We start from the raw sequence: 17,787 nt of genomic DNA on the forward strand, positions 1-17,787 counted from the left end.
AATGCCAGACATATATACACTTAGGAGGCAACATGTCTAGGGATGCACCAAATCTAGCGAATAATGGATTTGGTGCATTTAACATACCACAGCATTTCTGTTTCCTTCTGATTTGACACCAGAATGTGGCTGGCCATTATAGTTGGATTTTACCCTTGCGGCCGGTGCCAATAAATGTAGCTGTGGGGTACAAACACACAGAACAGAACCTATGTGTATGTAGCTTGAAAACAAGTGGTGGGTGTGCAAAATGCTTTTCTTACAACTTTGTGGTTGCTGATTTTGTTTGGTTTGCTTCCTTGTATAGGCACTGGAAAGTCCAGCAAGTAGGGCATACCTACATAATTGTTGTGCTAAAACATTTCAAGCAAACAAATGTTCCACAATTGTGTCAATACTCATTTCTGTGAGTGACCTGTATTAATCCTCCTTGTGTTTGTATTGTAATAAAGAACAATTGAAAAGATGTTGACAATCCACTACAACCACAAGGGGCTGATGCTTAAGCTGGCCATACACGGGCAGATCCACTCGCTTGGCGATGTCGCCAAGTGAGCGGATCTTCACCCGATATCCCCACCTACAGGTGCCGATATTGGGGAGGCATGTAGGCGAATTCGATTGTTTGTCCCTGGGGCCAAACGATCGAATTCTGCACTCGGCAATGGGGCAGTCGGTTCGGGGACCGCATCAACGAGCCGATGTGGTCCCCGATCCGACTGGATTTTCTAACCTGGGCGATCGATATCTGGCCAATTTCAGGCCAGATATCGGTCGGGCAGGCCCCTCGGTTCTGCCCCTACACGGTCCGATAAGCTGCCGAATCGGTCCACGGGACCGATATCGCCAGCTATAATCGGCCCGTGTATGGGGACCATTAGCCTGTGGATAAAGGCGAGCTGAGAATCAGCCCCTGGGTAAAAGGTAAGCAATTAAAGTCACATGGGGTGCCTAACATTTTGGCACCACCCAGTGACTTAGCCTTTCCTTCTCCTAAATTTGCAACAGAATCATCTTTGTAGTGCCGTGTACTAGCCCCTTATTAGTCCCCCTCCCTTAAATAAGTGAAGACAGTGAGAAGTAGGAAGTTTAGATAAAAATGAGGAAGATGACGGTTATGTCTGTTCAGGTTTTAAAAGCTTCTCTCATGTCCCTTCTAAGAAAATGTGCAGTTCTGCAACTTTTGAAGCAAGATAGCGGTTTGTCATTTGCAGCTGCTGGTAAATCCCTGCATGTTCTGTATGGGTCAGATTGTGCAGTTGTATGTGTAAGGGCATATTTATCAAAGGGTTCAAACTTCACAGCCCTTTATTTACTTGTATAGGATTTTACAGGCATATTTATAGGAGGGTGAAAAGAGGGTTCACTGTAAATTTACCCTTAAATATACCCCTAAAACTCTCGCCTACTCACCAAATTTGACCATTTATGCCCCAGCCCTGCCCCTCTGGTCACGACTCCTCCCTGCTACTAACTGGCCTCCCTAACTCCAATCTCTCCCCCCTACAGTCTATATTAAATACTGCTGCCAGAATTCTCCTCCTCTCATCCAGGAGAGTTCAGGCCCTTCCCCTGCTAAAGTCCTTATCGTGGCTTACTATTAAACAAAGAATATCTTACAAACTCCTTCTCTTAACCTTCAAAGCCCTCCATTCCTCTGCTCCTCACTACATCTCTTCCCTTGTGTCTCCGTATGTTCCGGGCCGACTCCTTCGTTCCTCGCAGAGCAATCGTTTGTTTGTGCCCCCCACTACTACTGCTGTTTCCCTCCTTAAACCTTTCTGCCTTGCTGCCCCTTACATTGGGAATGCCCTCCCTGATTTCCTCCGGAGAGAATCCTCCCCCAGTCTTTTTAAAACTAAACTTAAAGACTCCCTTTTGGAGCACTCGCACAGCACCTGATCTGGGAATCAGAACTTATATTGTAGTGTCACCCACTGTGACCTACAGCACTTATACTGCATTTGCCTATTTGTGTCTGTAAGTTACCCTCCCATATAGATTGTAAGCTCTACGGGGCAGGGACCTCCATCCTCTTGTGTCTTTGACCTCCATCCTCTTTGCAACTGTATTTATCTTGTATCTATCTGTATTTATTGTTGTACTTTGTATTTATCTATTATTATCTTAATAACCCCCTGTAATGCATTAATGTATTCTACTGTACAGCGCTGCGTACATAAGTAGCGCTTTATAAATAAAGATATACATACATTTAATCACAACATCGTTCCCCACACAAATCTGACCCTTTCTGCCCTACCCCCACCACTTACACCATCAAGTTAAAGGACATGTAAACCCCACACACAAAAATGTAATCAGTAAACCGCCTCTTTAAAATCTTTCAATAACTGCCACAATGGTTATCCAGAGGTTAATAGTAAGGCTGCAGCATCCCCTTAATCACTTAGATTTCCTTCTCCTCCTGTAACCCACTCGGCCCCCTCCCTCAGGAATTTGCTTTGGCTGTTGGCTTGTGGGCATGCTCAGTTGTTCTAAGGTCAAATTACTAAACATGCCCCCCAGTCTAGCAGCCATTAAAGAGATGGCATTGCTGGTTCCCATAGAAACTCAGCTCTAGCTGTCTGCTTCAATTTGTTGCTTCTAACCTCCTCTCCTGAGCTCAGCTCAAACAAAGCAGAACTTTTGTCAGAGACAGTTGTGCCTGTGTGAGCCTGTATTCTTGATGAAATGTATGCTGAATAAGGGTCTGTATGCTGTTTGCAGATTTAAATGTATCCAATTATGTATCAGAGGAAAAATGGCCACCAGGTGAAAGCTTCTATTTGCTTTAGGAAAATGTGATGGTGCTGGCAAGCGGAGGGGATATATGCAGTACAAATAATGCCATTTGGGTGGGGGAGACGTGCCCAACTGATATACATTGTAGGCAAATGTAGGCTTTACATGTCCTTTAAGGTGGCAACTTAGTTGGTGTTGGTTTGGGGATAATTATGCTCCCGGTGTCCCATAGCAGTGGTATAGAGACAGACGCATCCTATTTTTGTGAACACCGCCCATGTTTATTCAGAACTTGATACATTATGACTAAGTACGATGCTATTGCCCCCTTGCCAATTGACTTAAGAACGGAAAGTACTACAGTGCATTCAGTAGCAAGGACTCAATGGTACAAAGCAAAGTCCCTGACTAAAAATCCAATGCAGCCAAAACTTCTCCCCTCTCCATAATAAGCTGCACATTGGTATTTCTGTATAATAAACATGAACCCTGTGAACAGGATATCCTATATAATAATAAGGTAGTGGGTGTCTGGTAAGTAAATGTCCCATTTCTCAGGTTCTGTAAAGATAGAAAAGGGGAAATAAATCACAGACGATGAAGCCAGTTCATGTGTTTCCCAAAAGCATGTATTTTTGTTTGAATTACAGTCACCAAGGATGCAGATTTTTCTTATTCCTCTTCCTTTTCACATTTAAAGAAATGTCTTTTATAGATTCTTGTACGCAAAGTAAGAATCCCAGGGTTCATATTATGGTGGTTGAAAGAAAGGACACAGATTTACTGGGGGGGGATAATTTGTTAGGGCCACAGTACCCACTTGTTACAAACTTAAAGGGGCAATTCACTTTCATTTAGTTCAAACTTATTATGTTTTCTAAAATTTCTTTAAAAAATGAATACGTTTCATATCGCCTCTATCCTGTTTCCCAGTAGCAGGGTCAGCAAGCCTGGTTGACAACTTTCTAATCTGTTCCAATGTGATACTTTAATAGATACATATGATAGAAACAGCAGCAGACTGGGTATGCCCCTCCCAGCTAGTGACTTATGTGTCAAATTGTAACGGCTGCTCTGTATACCACTAATAGCACCTGAGGTATTAAATGGTAACAGTCTTGTCAATGATCAGGCCCATTGAGCTAATACTAGGAAACCTGAGAGGGGAGGGCAATCAAAACTAATTCATTTTTAATTACAGTAAAACCTCCATTTTGTTTTTCCTCTTTTGACACCGTCTTTTTGTGGCCCTGCCAACATATAATGCAAAATGCAGTTCCCTGATGTTACATTTTCTTGGAGTTTACACCATTTTTTTGCGATTCAGCCAACCAAGGCTTCATTTTTTTCTGTGCCAGAGGGGCTGTGTCGCTAGTGCATTTCATTTTTAAACCAGAAACTAGAGTCTTAAAGTAGCAGCTTTTTGCCACCCCTGGTAACTTTAAGAGTGCTGCCGCTTAAAGGGAGTTTCTCCTGTCTGCATGTTGAGAATCTGCCCCCTGTGGCAGTGCCCTTAAAAAACAACTTAGTATAGGCAAACTATCCCTTTAAAAAGATAAGTTGGCAAAAGTGGCTACTGGCAACCTTATATTAGAGAGTGCAGTGACGACTTCTGGGAATCCTCCAATAAAATACAGTGTCAGAACATTGGATATTCTGCCAGGGCAAAATAGATGTTTGGAGACACAATTTACAACTTGTTCATTTTATGAGAGCGGTCATGTAAAGTGAAAGATCTGCTAATGCAGGCATGTTATATTGTAAAGGATAACTAATCACCACAAACGTTTGTGCTGTCATTGATATAGAGCTGCTTAACAGAAGTAATAGGTAAAATTTTTTGCCAGGTTTTACTGAGAAAAAACACGGGTTAAAAAAAAAAAAGTTATGTGGTCGCTGCAAAAAAACATGAATTTTTTGGCGAAGCAAAACAGGACAGATTCGCTCATCACTTACAGGTCTGGGGGTGCCACATGACCATTCAGATCGCCTTATACTTGAAACTACATTAACCCCAGTCTGTTGTGTCTGTGATTTGTCTTTGTGTTACGATTTCTGCAGAAGTGGCAGACGTCTTGATAATCAGACTCCCCTCATGGTATCTCTATGTCCCCACCCAGTGTGTGTGCGGGCTGCAGTTAGCAGGGTGCGGCTCAGGAAGGACCTCCACTTCCTGCCCTCGCTTTCTGCCCTCTATAGTTAAGCAGCCTCGCAACATTAAAGATCAACATCCAGGTGACAGCTCAATGTGACTTTTTTTTTCTTGAACTCTCACATACAGAAATCACATTTACTCTGACTCTTTATTTGCACAAGGGATAGGAGGACGGAGTTTATAAACCTCTGAATCCAGGAAAAAAGAGCAAAAAAGGAAAAAAAGATTCTTGGTTTATTGCACAAGTCTATGGGGGGGCAGTGATGAAGGGCTGTGTGTTTATGGGCTCGCACATCCTGCATTATTACACTGACATCCTCTTCTTCATTGCATGACATTGCTGCTCATTGCTTGCTTCCCCAGCACTGTCACATTCTGGGAGGTGGCTGCCTGGTGGTTTCGACCACTCTCAAGATTTAAAACATGTTTCCTCCCCACTCCCCTCTCTCCTTTAACTGTTTAAGGCCTTTGGAGGAGAAGATCTCATCTGTATGTCATGTTGTTTTTCTGCTTCTTACTCTTAAAGCTGAGGGTTGTAGATGCTTACTTGCCATTCTGACTGTATACAGTGAAATATATGATAAAAACATATATATTTACACACACGCACATATAATAATAATAAACCAGTCATCCCAGAGGCCTAAGATCAACTTAAAACAGCTGCAAATTTGCACTGCTCCCCCTCCCTCCCTTATGGACCAGCGCTCCTCCTTGCAGCACTGCAGCTGTGCTGATGCTGCAACATTCGCACCCCCACTCCCCACGGAAGTTCTGTCACTGATTCTATTATTATAAACACATATTTATAAAATGCCTATATATTCTGCAGTGCTGTACAGTACAAGGGTATATACATCAAACATAAAAGTGCTGATCAAGAAAAAGGTATAGGATCCTGCTCTGTAGAGCCTACACTGTAATAGATTAAGCAGACTTTCTTAAACCTCTATTGAAGGGGTTGTTCACCTTTACATTATCTTTTAGTATGATATTGATATTGATAATTTACAACTGGTTTTTATTTTTATTTTGCAGTTTTTAAGTTATTTCACTTTTTGTTCAGCAGCTCTTCAGTTTGGAATTTAAGCAGCTATTTGGTTGCTAGGGACATGTTTACCTTAGCAACCAGGAATAGGAACTAGGAGAGACTGGAAATGATTAGAAGAGTGACTGAACAGAAAGATAAGGAATACAATGTAACAATAATAAAATTGTAAGCTCACAAAGCAATAGTTTTTTTTAGCTGCCAGGGTCAGGGACCTCCATTTGAAAGCTGAAAAGATATAGAAGAGGAAGGCAAACAATTCAAAAACTATAACAATAAATAATAAAGACTAATCTCAAAGTTTCTAAAAAATAAGATATTCTATAACATACTAAAAGTTAACTATAAAATATACTAAAAGCTAAAAAGTTGACCCACACCTTTAAGGCCTCATTTGCAATCTTGTACATCATGTGAGGTCACATCCCTATAGAATCTTAGGAGAATACACCTGGATGTGAGTGCGCTATTGGGGTTTCAGTTCAACATGAAAGTACAGTTTTCATTCACAAAAAAATGTATTTTCAATGTGCATGCCCTAAATAATTACTTTTATTCAGTTGCTTTTTACAATTTTTTTAAATGTACAATTTAAAGAGATTCTGTCAAGATTTTTATGGTGTACTTTTCTAAATGACACTGTTTACATAGCAAATAATTCACTCTACCATTTAAATTTTTATTCTTAAAGCTGGATTTTTTCCCCATGTGAAATTTCAGAATTAAATATTAAAAAATCTGTTTGTGCTTGTCTGTTTCCCACCCAGGGTAGGGCTCGGCCTGAAGATCAGTTTGGGTAACATTTGGGGACAATGTATATATATTTTTTTTCTCGTACATACTGGTAAACATGGGGAGACTAAACAAAGTAATGTTAAAAATGCAACTAAAATAGACATTATTTGTGACGTGCTGTTTGAACCAACTGCCAGTCAATACCACCCCTATCACTGATATCTCTGTATCTATATATAAGCACCTAAATATACATTAAAAGAGAAAGGGCAGTACGATCAAATCGATCACTTTATGTTCTCTGCCTTCTGTTACAGCCATGAATGTATATTTAGCAAGAAACTGATACTGTTACTTGGATCAGATCACCCACATTTCACTGTTATTGATCTACGCTGTGCAACTGTGCATTGTTCTGACCAGGAGCAGAAATGGTTTTCCTCAGCAGAATATCTGAGAGAGAGAATTAGTGTATTTGTATATATGTATAGATGTATGTATATAATATTTATACGTGTATGTATGTACACACACACACACATATATATTTTGAGTGAGTATTGGACTGCCTGCTACCCAATATGGATATTTCCCTATCTGCATGAATTAGAGGTGCTGCTGGGACCCATGCACAGACTATTATTCTGCCACTGCATTTTCCACCATAATCCCCCATGTAGGGTGGCAACCTGTGCCGCTTCACTTTCATGTCAGTGGCAACTGATTGATGGGTACAAAGCGTTTGGTTTGCCTATACAAGTAACGGTGACATGTGCCCTAGCTGAACATGTAGTACATGCGCGCCTGGAATTCCATTGTTAGATTCTTATCTTACTCTTCTGTAACTCAATAACCTGGCCTGTGCTTTGTTGCCATATAAACATTTCTGTACCAAGTGATCTTCAGTTATATTGATCCACCTCCCAACTGCCCACTCCCAATTGTATAAATGCTTTAGACCCTAAATCTGATTACTTGAGTTTATTTCTATCTATGCCTTCAAATGGGAAAGTAAAATGTATCAATACATATTTTCACAGTTGTATGTCTAATCCAATACAAATGGCAACTATTTCTAGATTCACAAGAGTATATATATAATGTCTTATATAATATCCTAATCTTGTATCTGTATAACAAGGGCACAAAATAAAATTTTTCAATTATTCCTTGTCATTTGTTCTTAGCCAAGCTTTTCTAGTGTTCCTCTTTCAGTGTCTACACTGCTGTATTGGACCTATCATTCTAACTCTGTATCATGATAAAACATTGGGGGTTTTCAGTAGTAGCTTCTCTCTTAAGGCCGAGTTGTTATAGAACTGCTGCTTGGAAAAATGTACATGGTTTTAAGAACTTGGCAGGCAGGCCTGTTATTTTCCTATCTCTGCTGTGCGAAGGCTGGGTGTGTGAGTAACAGACAGGCCTCTGACACACACACAAGGCTTTTTAGTGTCTTGTGTCATCCATTTCCTTGTGACATTGGTTGGATTGCCTAATCTTCCTGTGTTCTCTCTCTGGGCCTATTTGCTATTATAAATACCACTAGTAGGTGCAAAACCCCATACACAAAGTGGTTGCTTCTAGGTTCTTTTGTGTCTAGTGCCAGTGTGCCTTTTGTGCTTTTAAACATAAACAAGGCACAAGGTGCTTGATAGCCATAGAACATCCATTTTGTCATAAGTGCAGTTTTATTTACGGGGCCAATTTTGGGTGCTTGGTGCCAGGCTTTTTCATTTTCTTAGAAACAAGCCAGTCGGTGCACCCAAAGGTGCCCCATATGCTATTACCCTACCGTTACATTTACAGGTAATGCTTTTTAAATGCAAAAGTCCTATAGGGCTTTGAGAAGCACCTCCTCTTCCCCGGTGGTGGGACAATTTTTTTTTAAAGGATCTCCAGCCTGGGTTAGCGGGTTAGCGGGTTAGCGGGTTAGCAGGTAAGCCACTCAAATCGCTGAGAACACAGAATAACTTGTTACCCCCAGTCTAAAGGTGGCCCATACATAGGCAGATTTAAGCAGATTTTCCTGTTAGACTGCACCAGCTTGTTGATGTTGATTATCCCCTCTGTTATTGTCAGCCCAATATCGGCCACCCTAGGCGGGCATGTCTGGGAAAGATCCACTCATTTGGCTACCCTGTTAAACAAGCGGATCTTATAATGTATGGCCGGATTAACTTTCCTTCTCCTTTAACCAACAGTGGCACTAGGAAATACTGGCATTGCGTGCAGTGATGATAAACGGTTTTGGGAGATAATCTGATCTTCTTTGAACGACTTAAGTCTTTATCCCTGTGGTATTATCACTTGCCATCTAAAAAGATCAGATAACCGTGGCAAACAGTAGAAAACAGTTTAAAAATGTTAAAAGGGGAGGGGAAAAATTTACGTTTTCCTACAAACTAACCTTAAAATGAAATACGTTGTTCTCTATTATTTTTATAAAGCATGAAAGGTCGCTCGGATGTTTCCTAGACCCCCTTGTGTACAATGGCGCTAAATACAAGAGGAGATTCTAGATTCATACATGTTGCTGCTGGGTTGTTGGCAGCCCATTATTGTTTATCATGCAGCAGAAATACATCTCAGGGCTTCAATGAAACCATTCAGGCAGTTAATAATTTCTAGTGGTGCTTTATATTCTATCATTCCACTGAATTACACATGAAAGCCATTAGCTTAGAACCTTTTCCCAAGCAGTTTCCCGACGTCCCTGGCTTTTTATTACTAGCATATGGCCTATTCGGTTTTATTTTGAGTTATGTTTCATTTTATATGGGAGAAAAATGAATATAGACAAGGGATTTAAATGGGATGTTTAGCTTTACATGAACTTTTACCAGGATGTAGGTCAGTAATGTCCAAGTGGTGACTCTAGGAGGGAGGGGGGGGGGGGGCCCAGCCCTGTGCTATAGGGTTTAGTATTAAAGGTATATAATTAATTCTCCGCCACGTATTGGACTGAGAAGCAGACTCCCAGACCTAATCTGGGTCCCACGAGAAAAAGGTTAAGGAACTCTGCTATTAACTGTAACACGCACTCTACTGCCAGGGAAATGTATAATGTTCTCTATTAAACGGATTTGGCTTTTGTACGGCTGCCTAATTAGCCCAGTGTTTTTACCCTCTTCTTCAACTTTGAGATAGAACAAGACCTTTCCCTTGCCTGATCACGTACTAATCCCTGCTCCTTTGATATCTTCATGCATGGCAAACCTTAGTGTGTTCTTATAGCAACAATAAGAAATAACACATCCTCTAGCTCTGTGGCCATGACATTTTGTATAATAAATAGCATTAAGGATTTTACCTTGGGTTAATTGCGCCATGTACACAGCACAAAGACACTTGGACCAATATGCTTGGCTCAGCAGCTTACTATTAGCCCCTGGCCCATAACATCTGCCTGGCCTAAGCTATACATTTAGAGGCTATACAGATCCAAGTCGGGACTTATTATATAGAAAATACGGCTCCTATTTTTGCTGACGATACTAAATTGTGCAAAACTATAAGTTCCATGGAGGATGATGCCACTTTGAAGAGCGACTTCACAAAATTGGAAAACTGGGCAGCAGTTTATAGACCGATAAGGGTTGTTCTTTTTCCCATATAAAAGATCAGTGCCCCAGAAGCCCCCCCCCCCCCCCCCTTTTAGATTAGAGGAACAGAACTTTCACATTGGAATGCCCTTCCAAGTGATGTTGTAATGGCAGATTCTGTTAATACCTATAAGAGGGGCCTGGATGAGTTCTTGAACAAGCATAGTATCCAAGGCTATTGTAATACTAATATCTACAGTTAGTATTGATGTTGGTATGTATGGTTTATTTATGTGAGTGGATAGATTGGTCAGTGTGGGTCTGTATGTGAGTGGATAGGTAGGTCAGTGTGGGTCTGTATGTGAGTGGATAGGTAGGTCAGTGTGGGTCTGTATGTGAGTGGATAGGTAGGTCAGTGTGGGTCTGTATGTGAGTGGATAGGTAGGTCAGTGTGGGTCTGTATGTGAGTGGATAGATAGGTCAGTGTGGGTCTGTATGTGAGTGGATAGGTAGGTCAGTGTGGGTCTGTATGTGAGTGGATAGGTAGGTCAGTGTGGGTCTGTATGTGAGTGGATAGGTAGGTCAGTGTGGGTCTGTATGTGAGTGGATAGGTAGGTCAGTGTGGGTCTGTATGTGAGTGGATAAATAGGTCAGTATGGGTTTATGTATGTGCTGGGTTTACTTGGAAGGGTTAAACTTGATGGACCCTTGATGGGTTTTTTTTCAACCCTATGTAACTATATTTATTTATTTTAGTTGACCTAACCTTAGTACTGTAATCTCATTTCAGCACAGTTATCAATTGTGTTCACATTGTGTATAACCCAACTTTTCCTTTGTGTTCAATCAGGTGCCGGTGAATCCGGGAAGAGCACAATTGTCAAGCAGATGAAGTAAGAACCCACTTTGTACAATATTTATGTTGTAAATAATTTTTATTGTCTTCATTAGGAATAGAGGTTGCAGCTACAGCTCAACTGTACCCCTTTACTTACTGGAGGTCACTTACTAAACCTGCTTTGGTAAAATACCTTGTCATTACCTTTACCATAGGAAGTTTTACCACTATGAAATATAAGGCAATAAGTTTGCTCAGGAGTAGTAACCCATAGCTACCAATAGCATTTGGCACCTTTCCTTCTCCTTTAACCCTTTAAATGTGGGCACTGTCTGGCTTTGTAAAAAAAAATAAATCTGCAAGTTATCCAGCACTAGGGGACACCTGTGCACTGCCCCTGCTTATTCTATCTGCTTAGTGAGCAGTACATTAGCAAGCAGCATGCTGCACTTAGCACTTGCTTTCTATCTGCAGCTTGCTGGGTAAGTAATATTACTGAAAGTACTTTCTTAATAGTTCCACACTGGTAAATGTGCCCAAAAGACTACCGGTGTATTGTGCTAAAATAACTGACTTACTAATTACCGTATTTTTCGCTGTATAAGACGCTCCCAATTTTAAAGGAGAAAAATCTAGAAAAAAAAGATTCTGAACTATATAATATACTAATTATCAAGTACTTGCCATCCTGCTGTGTGCTTTGCATGACTAGAGGTGCGCGCGCCAATGTCAGCAGTGTCAGTGCGCGCCGATCGGCACTGCAAGGGGAAGAGGACGCATGGTACGGACGTCCACGGGGCGGGGTAATATCCCCCCAAATATTACGAAAGTGCCCCCATACACAGTGCCCCAATTGCCCCATAGACAGTAGCCCCCACACACAGTGCCCCAATAGAAAGTGCCCCCATACACAGTACCCCAATTGCCCCCATAAACAGTGCCCCCATACACAGTACCCCAATTGCCCCATAGACAGTAGCCCCCACACACAATGCCCCCAATAGAAAGTGCCCCAATTGCCCCCATACACAGTGCCCCAATTGCCCCCATACACAGTGCCCCCAATTGCCCCCATACACAGTGCCCCCAATTGCCCCCATACACAGTGCCCCCAATTGCCCCCATAGAAAGTACCCCCAGCAGACCAAGTCATCGCCGGAGGCTCCTTCTCTCTTATGCCGCTGCAACAGGCACTTCTATAAGGTTGCGCCTCGTCGCTGACGTGTGACGTCATACGCACGGGCGCAACCTTATAAAAAGGCCTGACGCTGCCGCATAAGAGAGAAGGAGCCTCCGACGATGACTTGGCGGTACTGGGGTGAGTATTCGTCATATAAGACGCACCAACTTCCCCCCCCTCCCAGTTTTGGGGAAGAAAAAGTGCGTCTTATACGGCGAAAAATACGGTAGGTGTGATTACAAAAAAAAGAACACCCTTTTTTGTTCCATATTATCACATAGAAGGGGCCTTGGTTTGTGTTGCACGAGGGAGCAGATTTATTAATGATCAAATGAGAATCATGTTGGATTCCTCACAATTTGAAACGTGATTTGACAATCTAAAACTTAGTGATATAGCCTATAGCTCTCAGAGATTCAGTATCTCAGGCGCCTCCTGAAGAAGACCTGGCTTGAGCTATTGAATCCTATAGTAGGCTATGGGAAATGTTATACATTTACTTTGTTTTGATTAATGTTGATATCCAATAGCACATCTTCCAGTTGGATCAATATGAGTAAAATTGATTCAGAATGATTTGATTGGATCTGCTCAATCCATAGTGATGTTTAGTGAATCTGGCCTTGGCGCTTACAAGGTCATTAGGTAATGGCTAATATCAGAGTACTAGATAAATAGATTAATATCCTTCAACATCTTAACTGCATGTATTAGTTCACCTTGCATCTGGCACTAGGGCTCGTGTACACCCCTGTCATGTTGTAGAGTTTGTTTATAGAGGTTGTTACTGTGTATGGGGTGCAGGCGCCCAGACACTGAGCTTATAATAGATCATTTCTTCTGTTGCACCCAGAGCCAACACAGGCTTCCCTGCTAGGATACAGTTGTATAAGTGTAACTAACTATGATCTATTAGTCTCTTATTATAACTGTGTGTTTCTGCAGGATCATTCATGAGGATGGGTATTCTGAAGAAGAGTGCCGCCAGTATCGGGCTGTGGTCTTCAGCAACACCATTCAGTCCATTATGGCAATTATTAAGGCTATGGGCAACCTCAAGATAGATTTTGGAGACCCTGCCAGGGCGGTACGTGTCTTATATTGTGCTATGTGTATGTTTATAAGTAGTTATTCCACCATATTCTGCACAGACATTATTGTGTAAGCACTCCCCAATGTATATTCTAATCATAGATATTGCTTTGGCAGGACAGGCAGTTCATTTACTTAACAGATATAAATACTGTAAGGCTAATGGCACAGGGGGCTGTGCTTTGGCTTTTTTCCTGCAAGCAGAGAAAAGCCAGTTAGCGTAATATAATACAGTTACCATACATGCCACCATTTACCCTTTAAGCAGAAGAATTAAAGGAACAGCAACAACAAAAAGCAATTCATTTATAATGTACTATTAAAATATACAATTATAATAAAAAATATAATAATGTAATGATGTCCTGCACTGGTAAATGTTATGTGTTTGCTTCAGAAAGACTGCTTTAGTTTATATAACTAAAGCTGCTGTGTAGCTATGGGGGCAGCCATTCAAGCTGAAAAATGGCTCAGGTTACATAGCAGATAACCGATAAACAATATAAACACAATTGTATTCCACAGAGCTTATCTGTTATGAGCTACGTACTGTAACCTGTGCCATTCAGGCTTATGCCACATGTGGCAGATTCATGACCTGCTTTTATCTGCAGGCCACGTGTGGCATTAGCCTAAAGGTGGCCAAAACTAAGATCTGGTTGCCAAACGAACAGGTCTTTCCCCCAATATGCCCACCAAAGGTGGGTGATATCAGAGTAACCCAATCAACAATTACAACGGTAGGAATAGCATTTTAATTACTTGATATTTTTATTTTTTGGTGTTGTTGTTCCTTTAAAAAACGGCATTGTGCAGAACTATGCACATTAGGTTTATATTGTGCCTCTGCAGAGAGGGCTCAGTAAAATCATGTGTACAAGCACAACATTCATAGACACTGTTACAATAATGTGCAGACTCTGTACCAGTGAAGTATTGTGTGCTTAACCCATAGGCAGCTGTACAGTCACATCCAGTGTCCCCACAGCACTGGTGCAGCATAGCGACATTCCCCTGTTATCAGGCAGGCTGTGGGTTAGCCACTTGGTCCCTGAAGCCCCCTAGCACAGGGTGATACAGACATGAATCAATTAGCAACAGGCTGATCAGGCTTCACAGTGGGTCAGTGTAATCTAATTGGCACCCAGCATCTGTGAGGCAGCACCCTAGTTAGAGCAGTCAGTGGTGCCAAAGTCTGGCTCCCTCTATAATCTTGTACTTTCCATCAACAATAGAATAAATTGGTGATCCATAACCTGCAGCACTATATATAGCGTTATGAGAATGTGAACTGTAAAAAGAATCAAACCACTGATAACTGACACCTTATGAATAAAGTATGACGTACAGGTAATTACAGAGAGCATTTGCACATCGATAGTAAACATGTTGCTATGTAAGGTGATACATACTATGGAGTAAAGTTTGGTTTGTATATAATAATGCTTATATATCTATCGCTGGCAATGAGTAGGCAGCAAAATCATGATACTGAGCTGCTATAGAAGGAGAATGATTATACGGCATCATAAGCATAGGTTATAATCTGCCTTATGCTGTGTTGGGAAATTTATTATAGTTATTCATCATGTCACCTTTGCATACATTTGTTCCTGGAAGTATTACCACATATTATTCATAATACCTACAGTTCTTTCAATGAACCCACTCATCTGTACCCACAGGATGATGCAAGGCAGTTATTTGCTCTCTCCAGCACTGCCGAAGAACAGGGTATACTCCCAGATGACCTGGCCGGGGTTATTCGCAGACTCTGGGCCGACCCAGGGGTACAGGCCTGCTTCAGCCGTTCCCGTGAATATCAGCTCAATGATTCTGCTGCATAGTAAGTGTCATCTGTGGTTTTATGTTCATCCCTTTCTGATGTGCTCTACAGCGGTGGCATTGTGTTTCAAAGGAGACAATGATATTCATCCTGGTAATCATAGCTACGAGGCCATTAGGAGAATGAGAGGCCTGAGTCTGTACCTTTGTCACACTGCACGGTTACTTGTGTGTTTAGCTTTGCAGCAACAGTAGCAACAGTGGGGCCATGTATCATCCCCACAGAGATGAGCTCAGACTAATCTTGCCAACGCAGGAACACTGTGTGGGTTTTGTTCAGTAGGGAATAATGCTCCTAAATTTTGAAGTACTGCATCTTGATGCAACTAAGCTTGACGGCGAGTCAGACAATAAATATGCCTACGGCTGTTGACATATGGGGCATATTTTCCACTGGCATATTTTAGCCAGACAAGTGAATGTGAAACGGGTGACAGTGCAGGTACTGGTACATTTTATGCCCAAAAACCTGCTTCTCCTTTTTCAGAGAATTTACGCCATGTCCCATTGGCCTGGGGCACCTGCCCCACCCGCCCCACCCACCTAGGATGCACCCCAGTATGTTTTAGCAGAATGTTTTGCAGAATATTATTTATTCTATTCCAATTCATGGTGTATTTCTTTTCCCCCAATATATACACTCTTAAAGAGATACTGACACCAGAAAGTAAATCTTTTTTTTTTACATCTATCATAACATTGTATTTGCAAGAACTTAATAATTTTGCCATAAAAATATTTGCCTGATGCGTTTACATGACTTACCTGTCTGATCCCCTGTGTTCCTCTGAGGAGGCAGCCATATTTGTCTGTTGGCATTAGAAGCTATAACTGACAGGTTGGGAAGGGACAGTCAGGTTGGCAAAACAGTCAGGTTTAGGAACTTCAAGTAACAATTACTTACAAAACCAAACCTGTCAGCAAAAAACCGTCAACACGACCTACAGGTAGTTTTTTATGTATATTCATATTTTGAAAAGTAGTTTTTTCGTGTCAGTATCACTTTAATAAACAAGGGCTGTCCCCCCACACCTCATGGGACTGGTATGAAATCAATTGACAGAATTTAAGTCAGGCTGGCAGCAGGCTGAATGCTGTACTGATGGCTGATCTATCCCGAGAGAACTACATATAACATGCCACACAGGCAAAAAGTAAGAAAAATGTGGTTAAAGGAGAAAATGAGAAAATCCATTCTATTCCATCCAAAGTACTTGTTACAGCAGCACCCTCTGGTGGCTGTTTGCAACCACAAACCTCAAAATTTTATAGCTTGTGTCAGAATGTTTTATTTTCAGGACCAAGAATATGGAGCCACTTGTGTCATCTTGTTAACCTTAATGCTGGTTGGGTGTTGATAAATGGGGAGAAATATAGGTCCATAACAGGAGTAATTAATCCTAATCTAAAGGAAAGCAAATATTTCTCTAGATATATCAGTGTGGTTACTAGACTTCATTTGTGTTGTGTTCCATTGCTTCTTTCCATGCTTCCTGTTACTTGATTTTAGCAAATTCAGACCCACATTTTTGGTTTTGTGGCTATAATTTTGCCTATCAAACTCCTAATGCTAATTGTATAAAGAGGTCCGGTCTAAGAGGTGACAGGTACCATGGGCGTAAGTCATTGCCATTTTGTGTTCACACAAGTGTACAGTACAGCTGCATGGAGGGCAAGGGACATATTTAAATTTGGATTTGCATGGGCTGGTTTCCTATTTGAAAAACGTCATGGGTACTTTCACTTCATAACATAGGCTTAACCCTTCCCTAGCATGTTGTGAATTCAAAGCATTTTTCAGCTTAGGGCAGGGATCCCCAACCTTTCTTACTCGTGAGCCACAGTCAAATGTAAAAACACTTGGAGAGCAACACAAGCATCATAAAAGTTCATGGAGGAGCCAAATAAGGGCTAAGATTGGCTATTGGGCAGCCCCTATGCACACTATCAGCTTACAGGGGGCTTTATTTGCCAGTAAATCTTGTTTTTATTCAACCAAAACTTGCCCCCTAGTCAGGAATTCAAAAATAACTACCTGGTTTGGGGGCACTGAGAGCAACATCCAAGGGGTTGGGGAGTAACATGTTGCCCCTGAGCCACTGGTTGGGGATCACTGACTTAGGGTGTCTAAGGTTACATACTGATCGTGACAGGAGGGAGACAAAATTAGAAGTTAGGCAAAATGGCTGAATACATCTTATTTCATCTTCCCTCATATCTTCACAAAACGTGTGGCAATAATCATGTTCAGAATCCTATTTTGTATTTATTCTGCAGCACTGCACAAAAAATACTTAATAAGAGACGAACCCATGCAGTATAATAGTGTAACGAGGGTCTTTTAATCTATAAAGTTGGCAATGACTGGATGAATATTTTCTGGGGTTAATGTGTCCTGAGTGAGTCCTCTCTCATAACAGTTTTTCTTTGTAATGAAAATGAGTTGTGATCCCACAATGCAAATAAGCACATCCTATTTGGTGCATAAAACAACAAAAAGCATTAATGATGCTTAAGTGCCATGTAAAGCAGAGTTTTGCATAGGCGGCTTAGTTTTCAAAGCTGCATGTAAAAGGATCCTCCGGTCTATTTTGCCTTATAACCACT

At 41.3% G+C, this 17,787-nt stretch overlaps 1 protein-coding gene across 2 annotated transcripts in view; it reads left to right on the forward strand.

Moving 5' to 3' along the window:
• The window catches only part of gnai2 (guanine nucleotide binding protein (G protein), alpha inhibiting activity polypeptide 2), a 48,897-nt gene that overhangs the window by 20,353 nt on the left and 10,757 nt on the right, over positions 1–17,787 (forward strand). The window contains exons 1-4 of one of the 2 annotated variants that reach the window (XM_012964457.3): positions 9,217–9,223; positions 11,076–11,118; positions 13,189–13,330; positions 15,021–15,181. In XM_012964457.3, coding sequence (XP_012819911.2) covers positions 11,114–11,118; positions 13,189–13,330; positions 15,021–15,181 — 308 coding nt within the window. In that variant the 5' untranslated portion in view covers positions 9,217–9,223; positions 11,076–11,113. 2 annotated transcript variants of the gene reach the window in all.

The sequence above is a fragment of the Xenopus tropicalis genome, chromosome 4, assembly GCF_000004195.4.
Source record: "Xenopus tropicalis strain Nigerian chromosome 4, UCB_Xtro_10.0, whole genome shotgun sequence".
NCBI lineage: Eukaryota > Metazoa > Chordata > Amphibia > Anura > Pipidae > Xenopus > Xenopus tropicalis.